The 12,955-nt window shown below is 50.7% G+C and overlaps 1 protein-coding gene across 1 annotated transcript in view; it reads right to left on the bottom strand.

The window, feature by feature from the left end:
- Positions 1-12,955, bottom strand: part of ASTN2 (astrotactin 2) — a 324,150-nt gene that overhangs the window by 213,252 nt on the left and 97,943 nt on the right. Inside the window, exons 4-5 of the mRNA XM_064677101.1 lie at positions 11,955-12,104; positions 4,841-4,948 (exon numbers count right to left, since the gene is read on the bottom strand). Of these exons, the coding sequence (XP_064533171.1) occupies positions 4,841-4,948; positions 11,955-12,104 (258 nt within the window). The remainder of the gene's footprint in view (positions 1-4,840; positions 4,949-11,954; positions 12,105-12,955) is intronic.

Below are 12,955 nucleotides of genomic sequence, written 5' to 3'. Positions count from 1 at the left end.
GGGGAGCTCTCCTGGGATGGGAAGGTACCATCTGAACAACAGCTACCCGTGAAAACTGGGTGGGTACTTCCCCCTTCCTCTCTTAACAGGCTGCAATAGAGGTGATGCTGAGAGGAGTGAAGCAATTCCAGACCCCAGTGTGGGGGAGTGGGCTCAGGGTGGTCCAGCTCAGGCTGAAACAGATGCCAGAGCTTGCCTGAGGAGCAGCAGCCAGCTGAGGACATACCATGAGACACCCCAGACAGGTGGACACTGTGCCAGGTGCCCTCCGGTACATCTCAACCATCACGTGAGCAACAGCATTGCTTTGAATCCCACACTCCACTTTGTACCTGGGTTTCCAGCAACCCAGGGGTTTGCCAGCAGCTGCAGAGACCCCTGGCAGGTCCCAGGGGCTGGGATACAGGGGTTCCCAGCAGGGCCGAGGGGCTCAGACAACATCTAGGCTGCAGGAGAGGGCACAGAGTCTCTGGATCTCCCAGACAAATTGGCTTGGGATGGCTCAGCCCCTTGCAGGGTCTCCATATGATGCCATCACTTTCCCTGCCTCAGTTACCACCAACCCAGGGAGCTGCACAGCATCTGCTGCACGTTTCTGTGTTACAGAGCAGCTGCTCTGTGGCCTGAGAAAGCAGAGGGAGGTGGGGAAAACTCACTTTTACCTCCCCTCCAGCAAGGAGGGCTCATTAGATACACTGAGTCCTTAATGAGCTGGACACAGACCCTGGTATGGCCTTGGAGTTACAATGCTGCTTCTTCCCCTCACCTTTCTCTATCTGACCAGCCACTGGGCTGCCTGTCACCAGGGGAGCTTGGGACTGCACACTCAGACCTGGAGATGAATATATTTTGCTGGGCAGGAGGCAAACACCGCCCCAGGGCAAGGGGGACGGAGCAGGAGTGACGCACAAGCGAGGTTTGTGTACAGGGCTCTGCCTCAGGCACAGGGCTCTGCCTCCTTGGTTTAGGGTGACTTTTGCTACTGTGTTTTTCTCTCAAACTCAGAGGGTGACCTGACTGAACACATCCCACCCTGCTCCAGAGAGAGGAACTAAGTATCAAAGCTTTGATATCGGCTGTGATGGACAGCGGGGGGTGTGGATTCACATCTTTACAACACTGTCAGGTTCTCCCTCACAAGACTTCAATGCTGGTGAAATGTGCAATGACAGGCAGCCCAGGAGACAAGAGCCATCTGTGTACCACAGCCAGCATGCAAAGAGGTTCCCCTGTTTCCAGATTCTCCCATGGGGGTGGGAAAGGGGAGAGCCAGCCCCCATGAAAAGCAGAGCCTTGGAGTGCACAAACATGTTGCAATCAGGTTGCAATAAAATCTGATTTCTGGAAAACCTCAAGGAGTCAGTACTGAGGGTCAGCAGGAAGGAGCATCCCTGGACCCAGCTGAGGGTCCCCCTCCAGCCTCTGAGCACAGAGCTTCTCTCAGGACTTGTTTCACTTGGAAAAACAGTCCAAATTCCAGCTCCCTTAAGAGTACATGTCAGCCCAGTTGTCGGTGCTGCCATTAGAGCAGGGCTCATACTGATCCCTCAAAAATAAGCAGAGGGTGGAGAGCTGGCATGGGCACAGGCAGAGGCCATGGCAAAGAGAGGAGATGTCTCACTGAAGATGGGTATGAACAGAGCACTTCTAGGCATGACCCAGCTCCCCAGGGACACTGCTGGTCTGCATTGCCCCTCCCAGCTCAAATCCCAGAGATGGGGCTGAACCCAACAGCAGACAAAAGACCAAGGTTCCACAGAAAGGTGTCCTCTGCGTTATTTCTTACACTCTCCTCTCCTATAATGTCTCTGGACTTCCCCAAGACAAGGGAACATAAGTGTAAGGGCACCCCACAGACTTAGAAGCTGGGAGGATGAGTGGTGTAGTGTGCTGGGAGCACAGAAGGTGATGCCTCAGCCATCCCTGACTCCATACCTGGTCTGATCAGACTTACTTCTCCATGTATTCCACCACTGAAAACCAGGTATCAACGGGTCTGCTGGTCCTGAGCTAACAGAACAGGCTCTCCCTTGCTCATACTGACCTGTAGGAATGTCCCTTCAATAAACCTTGCCAAGGCACTACAGAACCTGCTGTCCTCTTTCTCCAGGAGACACACAACCACTTAACCAGCCAGCTTCAACCAAGCTCAAATACAACCAAACCTACGCACCACCTAAGTGGCAACTCCCCTCCCACGGTCTGGGATCAATGCCTTGACAGTACCAGTAATTAGGCTCAATCCTGCAAAACTTCATCTGAGGAGAGAAACCCCAAGGAATCTCTCTCCTTGGACCTGATAACTATCTGACAGCACCTGCAACGACACGCAAGCACAGCAAAATCAATATGGGAACATCATTGTAAGAATTAACTGTATCTGACGACGCATCCTTCTCTATTAGAGTTACGATCCCGTCCAATTATGGATCTTGGCTGAACTTGTAATTATGAGTTTGGTACTAGGACTTCCCACTGCGCTATTGCTTTCCTTCCATGAGGGAGAGAGGAGTCAATGAAAAGATAATAGAAAATTCTTTTCAAGGACGCAGTGATGGCAAAATTTAGCTAGACAGGAGGGGTAGTACAATGGGGACTTCATGCAAGACAATTCCCTCCGTTAGCCACCAGTGAACACGAACAAACCAGGTTCTCACAGCATTGCTCAAACGCTAACGCAGATCTAACATCCAGCTCCGTGCAACGGCGCGAGGCAGCTCTGCCTCCTGGATTCCCTTCAAACCCAGCCATCAAAGCTGCCCAGGTGAACAACAGCTTATTCACAGGAAAAGAAAGGAATTCTTCCCATTCATCTATCCTATTCATTTATATCTGCCCTACCAGGAAGCTTAAACAAACAACCCAAACCCAACACATACGTCGATAAGGATATCTTTGTACCTGGCATCAAGTACGAGTGCTTTTCAAGAGGCTGGCAGAGCACTTGACCTGGGGGAATGGCGTCAAGGCAGCCCTGCAAAAACTTATCTGCTTTTCATTAAAACACAATTTTCCACACCTTCCTCGCACAACATCACCCCTTTCTCTAGTGGAAGCTGAAAAAAACCCAAACTTTAGTGACTTTTCCAAAGTACTCGAGGGCTTTCACATCCAGCCAAGTATTGCAGAATAACTCCTTGAAAAACACTACTCCAGCACTCAGGAAATTTACCCCCTGTCCCTGTTTTGGGACAGTTTCTTTTGTCCCTGTTTGCAATACAATAATTTCTTCCTTCTCTCACACAGCCACAAAGATGATTAGAGGGATGGAGCACCTCTCCTATGAGGAAAGAGAGTTGGGGCTGTTTAGCCTGGAAAAGAGAAGGGTTTGGGAAATCTTATTCTAGCTTTCTGGTTCCTGAAGGGAGCCTACAAGAGAGCTGGAGGGGGACTTTGGACAAGGGTATATAGTGACAGGACGGGGGGAAGAGCTTCACACTGACAGGGTTAGACTGGATATTGGGAAGAAACTCTTCCCTGTGAGGTTAATGAGACACTGCCACAGGCTGCCCAGAGAAGATGTGGTGCCCCATCCCTGGGAGCATCCTAGCCCAGGTTGGCTGGGGCTCTAAGTAAACTGGTCTAGTGGAAGTGTCCCTGCACATGGCAGGGAGGCTGGAACAAGAAGGTCTTTAAGGTCTCTTCCAACCCAAACCAGTCTGTGATTCTGATTCTATGACTTTCCCCTGAATGCAGCTGTGTTCATACTGCAACAGGTAACTTTAACTCACGACTCCTCTCCTTGCTTTTCATCAAAAGCTCATTTTAAACTCAGCAATAATTTCTCATGGTTCTAAAACACACGGAAAAGAGAGAAAAAAAAAACCACCAAACCTATAAAATTGAAGGCCCAGCCTTTCAGCAGGAACAAATGCACTGCACCCCTGTGCGCGCGCGTGTTCACTCCCGTGTGCAGCCACCGAGCTGATCAGAGGTGCTGAGGTAATTTCACATTCAAATAAACACATTGGGAGAGCATTTATGGGAATGGCTCATCATGGAAACAAATGGGGCCGTGTGTGCCGCGCTGGGTACCGGCATCTATCTGGCTGCTGCGCTGCACCGAGGCCCGGCTTCGTGCACAAAACAAATGGAGGGAGCAGGCCCACTGTGCGAGTTTTAAATTGCTTCCCAACGGAGTTATTTCCCGACTGTGATTTTTCAAACACAGCAGCAGCAGCAGCTGCAAGGATCGTCCTCCCCTCTGCCAAACGGCTCAGGCCGAGAGTCCCGAGCAAAAATGATCCAACGTGGTGCGACCGCAGGAAACACGGGCACTAATTTCAAACTGCAGATGATATTTCAGTTTCTCAGCTTCTCTAACTCACAAAAGAGCCTGAAGGGACTTTGGTCTACAAATCCCTGCCCCAATCCTCATTTTGAATTTGTTCCTTTTAATTGCCTTTGTGCCAAGAGGAAGGCCAGGAAACTTTCATCCAACGGATGCTTTGCATGGGAAATAAAGGGCAGAAAACGGGAGTTTGGAGCAAGGAATTGCCAAGGTGACCAGCCCTGACAGCTGCACTGGCGCCAGGATGATGACGGACACAATCGCTCCCTGCTGGTGCAGCTTTGGGGAAGTGCCAGGGCACGTGGAAGAAAACTGATATTAGAAACCATCAAAGAAACCCAGAACCTCAGCAACATCACGGGGAAACATGATTTATGGCTCCTGCACGGTGCTGCATCATACAGACAGCACATCTTGGGATGCCTTACCACCACAGACTGGTATGGCCGTCCTTTAGACTCAGGCAATGTCAGACACCATCACCCATGGGAACAATCAAAGTGCTCCACCATTTTTTCCCCCATGTGCAATCACTGTGTCATGTTGTACCTTTGCTTCGTCTCCGGCTCCGATACTGCTCCGTGTAGAAGGTGAGCTGGGTTTCATCATCCGCCTCTGAGCCAGAGTTTCCTTTGGCACGTCCAAACCCGATCCCACCTGCAAGCAACAGAGAGGAAGAAATCAGCCCTGTCAGCTGGGATGCTCAGCAGCAGGAGAAGCTCCTTGGCAGAGATGCCAGATTTGGCCAGAATCCACTGCTCCTCACTAAGATGCTCTACTTGGGGTCACCAGAAGTGACCAGGGACTTTTGCCACTCATGATTTCACTGGTTCCTAATTGCCCTCATCAAAAATCAAGACTCATGATGCCCGTTGCAATGTGAACGTAAGAAGATGCTTTCTACCCTCAAGAATGCAAAATACAAATGTATTTCAAGGTATTTACAAAGGAAAGCCCTGAGTGTAGCAGCTGCTCTCCTCAAGGACACAGTGAAGTACAGTGAATTTTAGGTGTTTGCTTTAAAGCAAACACAGCAGGGACAAGCAGTACATGAGGAACACAGCACTTGAGGGGCACCCACGACCCCACCGCATGGCAAAGGTCCCACTTCTCTCCCTCATCACCTGCTTTGGCCCATCTGCTCCCCCAGCTCACCATGACAACCAGCAGCACATGTTCCTGCAGTGGCCAGGACTGACAGGAGCAGGGCTGGGCCATGGTTTACCTGGCATCCTCCTCTCTGGGCTGGATATGGAGCAGGATGCAGGAGGAGCTCAGCTGGCTTCAGCCCCGAACACACCAAGGAGTGATGGATGCTTTAAAAGTGACGCAGACTTTAACTGGCAGAAGTCCTTCAATCCTTGCAGAGTTTAAAGCAAAGAGGCCTCTGGGGGTTGACAGTGGCCCTTTAAACTGCCATTAAAATATTTTACTGTTTTTAAAAAATCCTTTATTCTAGGCAGAAGCACCATTTCCCCATTTCTTGGCAGGAGAACAGAAAATGAGCGATGCCTTCTGCCCTCTGAAATCCTTAATCACCGCGATGAGAGGTGGCTGGCAGGAGCCAGCGGGACACTGGGAGCTCCACACGTGGCTCCTGCCCTGCCCATGCCCTCAGCTGGCCAAGAAGTGCCCTCAGAGGGGGTGAGGGGGTGTCTTAACAGAAGGGTAGGAAGAGGCTCCTCCTGAAAGCAGCAGGAGGGGTCACTGCTTAAACACAGCAGTGTTTAATGCCTGGAAATGTGGGCTGCTGGGTTTATAGACTCACACCCCAAACCATAACCCACCATCAGCCCCTCCTCAGACACAAACAACACAGCAAACATCCAGTGCCATGATGCACCCACACCCAGGGTCTGGGGGTTTGAAAGGCACAGCGGAGTGGTAAAACCAATCAGGCTTATTCACATCAGCGAGAAAAATCTTAATTAATCTGGGCTTCTAACACAGGCCCTTGGGCAACCAGCCAGGACTGCAGCCCTACTGCACATCCCATTCTCTCTGAGAAGGGGCTGCCCTGGGCCCCTTTGCAGCCACAGTGTCCAGGGCTGGAAGACAGAGACCAGCTACAGGAGGGTTTTTTCCCCAGGAGCTCAGCACAGCCATCTCTGCCTGGGAAAGGGACCTGGCTGCTGCCTGTGCAGGAAGGACATGGCACGTCCCTCTGCCACCTTCCCGTGCACCAGACCTGGCCCCTTTTGGACAGGCAGATGGCTGGGGTGGACAGAGCTGCTCTCACACCCCGCCGAGGGGACTGGGCAGTGGCACAGGCAGCAGCTGCTCCACCGGCCCAGCCCCCTCCGGCCGCTCCGCGTTTGTTTGCCGGCTGCGTCTCCGTGATGGATGGAGCTGACATGTTAAATTACTCAGGCTGGATGTCTTCAGAGAGCTGGTGACAGCGATATTGCATTTTCTGATTACCCAGCACTGCACAGGATGTATAAATACAGGAGTCAGGAGACCCAGCGCAGGTCCCCAGCCCGGAGCGGAAACGTCTCCTCTGACCCTACATGCAGTGGCAGGGGTCAGCCTGGAAACACGAGCCCAGGGCAGGGACACGGCTGCCAGGGATGTGCTTTTATTCCTTTGTGTTACCAAAGATGCCAGAACACATCCTGGTGGTGGTTTTAGGGGTCCTGGAACCCAGCTGAGGCAACCTGGAGGATGCAGGAACGCTAATCCTCAACCGATCCTGCTGTAAACTTGATTTCATGTTTAACTCGCCCCAAAATCTTGCTGAATGACCCCTGTGAGACATTCAAAACTGGGGCAATGCCTACTGATCCAGCTCAACAACCAGCCTGTTGCAGCTTGCTGCCAAGACACGGGCCCAGGATGCTCACAGCAGAGAGCACCCTCGTGCAGGTGCTGATGGGGATGAATAAGGACAGTACCCAGTTAAAGCCAAGCAGCCCTGCCTGGTCAGCATTCCTCTTCCTTTAAAAACATGGAGAAAACCACCAAGGATCAGAAAAAAAATACCCTAATCACTGCAACCGATTACAAAGTGGAATAAGATGCTTAAAAGACAGAACAGGGAAACGGCAACTTTGCAGCACTGGGTACCCGTAATGCACCAGCAACTCTCTCCAGTGACTCCTCCAAGGAGTTACACCCCCTTTACAGACAGTTCACTCCTGTTATTTAGACTGGAGAGAAAACGAAGCTCCCCTTCCTCACCCACACCCCTGTCTCCTGCATGGCTCAGCCCCCAGGCAGCAGGGGGGCGAGGAGGGGGAGCTCAAAGAAGATGCTCTTGTTTTTAATCCTGTTTGCAGATTTACAAGCTCGTTAATCCGTTCAAATAGATCTCAGCTCAGCCAGGCACCCGGGCAGGGCGCTTGTTCTGAGTGCAACATTAATTTAGTGGGGAGCAAGGCGGGGCGCCAAGGCAAACACCTCGTTAGGGTGTAATTAAAAATGGTAGCTTTAATGCCGAGTGGGGACTACAGAAATAAAATTCAGGAATCAGAGGCTCCATTATCCCCAAAGAATTTTGTTAGCTAAAAGCCACGTGTATTTTTTTTTTTTTAAGTGAGTTTTTGGCATTAATGAGGAAATAAAAAGCAAACCTGACATTTTTAATCCTTTCCCCAAAGCCAGTAGGTCACAGAGCATCTTAGGAAAATAACTATGGATGCAAAACAAACCAAAATGGAGTTAAAATAACAAAATAAGTAACAGGATCTATTTGGATAACTCCTGTCTGAGGCCAAATTGACCTCAACTACTTAATCTCTCCAAGCTGCATGTTAAAATGGAAGTGGGAGCTTGTTTTTGTCCCCAGTGGTGCCAACCTGGGTGACATCTTTATGCATCCCCCTGCCCTGCAACTACTGTCAACTGAAAAGGGAGTTTCTGCACCCCTTCCCTCCAGGAGAAGGGCCAAACTCTGCACATATCACAGAATTCAAGACCCACAACCTCCCTGCTCGACTGTGTTGGGTTCACTCCACTCCACGCTCACTTGCCCCATGCAGCACAGTCTCCTGGGTGTTCAACAAGCTTCTCTGCTTCCAAGCTTCCCAGTAAAAGCTGGATGAGGAGTGCCCTCCCCACCATGCCAGCTCGGTGGTGAGGTCCATGCACTGAGGGCTGGCAGGGCTGTGCAGAGCAATGCAATTAGCTAAGTGAGAATTTTCAGTTTAATTAATTTAACACTGCAAAGAGCACCAGCCAACTGAAAAACTAAACGTGGCCAGAGAAAGGTAAGTTAGATGCAGATTTAGGGACAAAAAAAAAAATAAATACACGAACATTCGTGTTTGAAACTTACCCAGTCAATGTAAAAAAAGGATAAAGAAGAGAAGCCCTTTAAAATTAAGTGCCCTGTGGCAGTGGTACATTCACACACACTCAGGAAGGCTCTTCCTCCTCATTTATTGTCCCTTTTCCTTCTGTTTATATCCAAAAAACCCACCTCTGTGGGTGGTGTAACAACAAGGTGATGGTCCCATGGCTTCTACTATGGAATGCTCTCAGACAGCAGCCCTTGCACAGCTGTGAAGGGTTTTATTTTCACCAAGGACAACTCACAGATCTGGACATGATACTTTGACTCAGAGGAGGCAAAAGTTCCCGGCTAAAGCCTCAAAAAGCCTTTCCTGCAAAACATGATGGTGCACAGGCACCACAGGACAGATGGACAGAGTGAGGTGCAGGCAGACGTGTCCTGGCAAAAGCAAGGACTATGGATGAACTCAGATGAGTTTCAACTCTCCTTCCTCAGGGAACTTTGGGTCACTCAGGGCACAGCCAAAACCTCCAAACCACAAGAAGCTGCAGCCCCACTGTGCAGCACATCCTGATAAACAAGCACATCCTGTTTGAGAAGAAGGATCATTATGGGTTATTTCTTCCCAAATCCAGGGTGCTTTTAAAGCCCTGCCCCAGGAGAGGGCACCAGACCCCCTCTCTGCACACACCAGCCACCCCAAGGCCACCCCCCAGCCCCACATGCCAACGTCCCACTCAGCCCCTGCGTCCGCACACGCAGGGTGGTCCCTTGGCCAAATCCCCACCCTCTGTCCCTGCCCTGCTGCCTCTCCCCGTGTTTTCCAGGGCATCACTTCCCAGTTCTGGTGCAGCCAGGTTGGGATGTCTGGCTACCACCTGGCTGCATTTTGGGAACTACAAACGCGCTCAGACTCAGCATCCTTCCCTCCAGCACTGCCAGCCCCCATGGAGATCTCCAACTTCCAGCCCACCCCTCCTGCCCCTCGGCTCTCACCATCCTCACTCTCCCTCTATTATTTATAACCTCTAAACACACTTCACTCAGTCGAAGTGTTTAGGGAGAGAGGTTGTATGAAAGAGGCATTAGACAAAATGAAGTTATATAGCATTGTAAACCGAGAAGGTGGTGTTGTTTTGGGTTTTTTTTAAAGTCAATGCACTTGTAAAAATACCCCTTTCCTAGAGCTGCTGGAAACACTCAGCACAGAACCAGATTTAATGATGAGCAATGGGCAGCAGTTTAAACACACTCAGTGCAGAGAAGTGAAGCAAAACAAAGTTGATCCCAGGTTGGTTTTCCTTGTGCTGGCGGGTTGGGTTGTTTGTTTTCTGTTTTGGATGGTTTATCCCATCGTCCTGAAGGAGCAGCACTCGGAAACCCTTTCAGAGCCTTTCCATAAAGGAGGAAATCCTTCTGCTGTGCACAGTTCCTGCGGGGAGAGCGCTCCAGCTGTAGGGCTCTGATGAGGTTAAGCATTAATTAAATCAAACCACAAGAAAATAATTACACACAGGCATCCGTCAGGCCGACTTGTCACTACCCAGGAACAAAGTTGGATGCAAGCTCCATCAGTGGAACTGTCATGCGGCCGTTAGGAGGAAATAAATGTATCCCAAATGGACAATTTCATTTAAGGGGAGGGAAAAAAAAAGGTCTCATGAATTGCAATGGATTAATGAGGCAAAGGGTTTGTGTTTGCAGTTGGATGGAAAACGAAAACATCCTGATTTGTGGTATCATCCTTTAACCTGAGCGCTCGCTCGCACTCCAGCCGCTTGCCTTCCGGAAGGACAGGTAACCACAGGCTGTAAAACAAAACCTCTGGCTCAGGAGAGGCCAGGGAAAAGGCAGGAAAAGGCATGGATCAGCTCAGCAGCAGTGCCTGGCCACCACTTCCTCAAGCAAAGAGAATTTGGGAAAAGAGGATGGATGGGATGGGGCTATAGGGAGCAAGAACTCCACTGGAAACTGGGACTGGCTGGCTTGTTGGGGCTGCTCACTGATTCCTGATGATTTGAGACCTTAAAATCTCTTCTCTAGGGTGTGCTGATGAGGCATCCTGTAGGTGGGGACACTGGAAGTCAGGGTCCCTTCCTGAAGCCCATGGGATACATTATGTCTTGGGCTCCTCATGCCACACACGCGTTGGGTACAAACAAATCTCCAACTCTCACATTGAGGAAACACCAGTACGAGGAGAAATGCAGAGTGACCAAGGGCGCTCTTGTCCTGGTATCCACAGTCTATTCCTGTGGCCACTAATAGGCAGAGGAATCCTGGGGAGGTGGGAAATGGGGTGAAGGGTGTCCCCAGAGACTGGGGACAAGCCAGGCTGGCTCGGGGCCACACTCTGCTCCCACACAGCCAGAGGCTCTGCCTGCAGCTGGGCATTGTGTCTCCTCCTAAGCTCAGCTGCAAGGATTAACTGACTTGTTCCATTAGTGACCAAAAAGCTTCTTACCTTCAGGCAGTTCAAAAGTGAAATAAACACACACACAAAAAAAAGAAGCTGGAGCAGGGAATCAGGGAAATTTCCCCAGACAGTCTCTGTGGACCCCAAAAGCACCCACACACACACTAAAATCCAGAGACACGTATTTGAATAACTACTAGAAAACAAACCAAATAATTTAAACCAGTTAAAGAGTCAGAACATTCTCTTCACACTAAGTGAATAATTTATGGGCAGAGTTATAATAAAGAAAAGCCCTCTCCACGCCTGTATTGCAGGAAAATGTATCCAGAATAAAAGATCACATTTCAGACTCATAAATAAATGAAAAAGAAAACCAACAGTAAACAGAAGGAAAAGTTTTTCCTTTCCAGCTCCCGGTGCTGCCACAAAGACCCTCAGTGCAGCGGGCAGGCCATGGCCAAGGGATCCCCCTGCCCATCACCCCTGTAGGGACCCTGACAACTCCCTTCTCCTTCACAGGTGGAAATGTGGACCCTATCCTTCCACAAAGCCTTTTGCTCAGTACAGCCTTTAGATCCATGAATGCTGATCCTTTAGATCCATGAATGCTGCTCCCACCCTGTGTGGAGTCCAAAAACCCCTAAGCACTGGGAAAGCAGAAAGAAGAGAGGTCCCAGTGATGTCAGAGCCAAAATGAACTTCACCCCTTTGTGAAACAGAAACTTGCCAAGAAACTGTTTCACTCCCACCTCAGTGAGTCCAGGGACTCTGGACTTGCAGCAGACCTGGAAGAATCCACTGGAAGAGATACATGCAACAGGAGTCCCAAGCACCTCCACCACACCACCCTGAGGTTGCTGCGTGGGGTTTGCCCCTCTCTACCCCATCACAGAGGAGCTCTGGTGTCCCCACACTCAGCAGGGAGGGTGGGGGAGCTCTCTCCTTCCTCCCCAGCCAAACTCCTCCAGACCTGGTCACTGGGGGAGCGGGTGATGCCCACCATATCCTACCTCGGGGGCGGCTCCGGCGTTTCCGTCTCCCCACGGACGTGCTGCGCAGCGCGGGCTGGAGCTGCCCGATCTCGATGGGCGTGTTGGTGCGGAAGCTCTCCTTGAACTTCTGCATCAGGGATTCCACCGTCTCCTGCGTCACCTCGGGAGCTGCAACACCAGCAAAGGGACTGTGGTTAGAAGAGGACAGGGCCACCACGTCCCCCCCGCCTGTACAAGTCCTTCCTCGCAGAGGACAGCGCGAGCCAACGCCAACTCCTGAGGCAGGAGCTCTGTTAAGACCCTCCAATATCACCCACAGAGACCCATCCAGAACTTTCCAAGTCCTACCAAAGCCACAGAAATAAGAAAATTGTGATTTTATGGAAATGGCATTTTCCACACTGCTTTCCAGAACACTGGATTGTTCTTTGCCTGTTCTCCCACGTGCACACAGGGCACTTGGAAGCATCATGCCCTTATCCAAACTACAGCCTGAAGGTTCAAATCACACAGGAACACCCCAAGTGCTGAGCTGGCTTTGGGTCAGGTTTAACTCTGCCCCAGGAATTCGGAGTCAAACCCCAACCGTGGCAGCCCTTTTGGAGGGGTGGAAACTCCCCAATAGGCAAACTTAGGATTACAGAGCAATAGGGAAGGCTGGGGTGGAAGCAGGAAAACAATGTGCAGCTGGCCCAGGCATGCTCTGAGCTGCAGAAGGATTCCTTGGGGTCTTCCAGGGGCTGCACTCACACACTGGGATGCAGCACCTAAGTTCAGGAAAGAGCTTCCTGCAACACCTCATGGCACGTCACAGCTTTTTGCTATTTAAGTAACTCTGCTCCTTGATCTCACATCAGCCTCAATTCAGTAATGCCAAAAAATCCCCCCCGGCCTTTGTTGAAGCTCCACACCCACCCACCCAATGGGCAGTTATGGGAAATCATGAAGCCACTCACAAAGAGCAAAGGTGAAATTTGGGATCAAAAGGTCTGTTCTGCAGGACACGGAGGTCTCCCATA

The sequence above is a fragment of the Pseudopipra pipra genome, chromosome 20 (assembly GCF_036250125.1).
Source record: "Pseudopipra pipra isolate bDixPip1 chromosome 20, bDixPip1.hap1, whole genome shotgun sequence".
In the NCBI taxonomy this organism is placed as follows: Eukaryota; Metazoa; Chordata; class Aves; order Passeriformes; family Pipridae; genus Pseudopipra; species Pseudopipra pipra.
The sequence above is the reverse complement of the archived record's forward strand: the minus strand, read 5'-3'. Positions and strand labels throughout refer to the sequence as shown.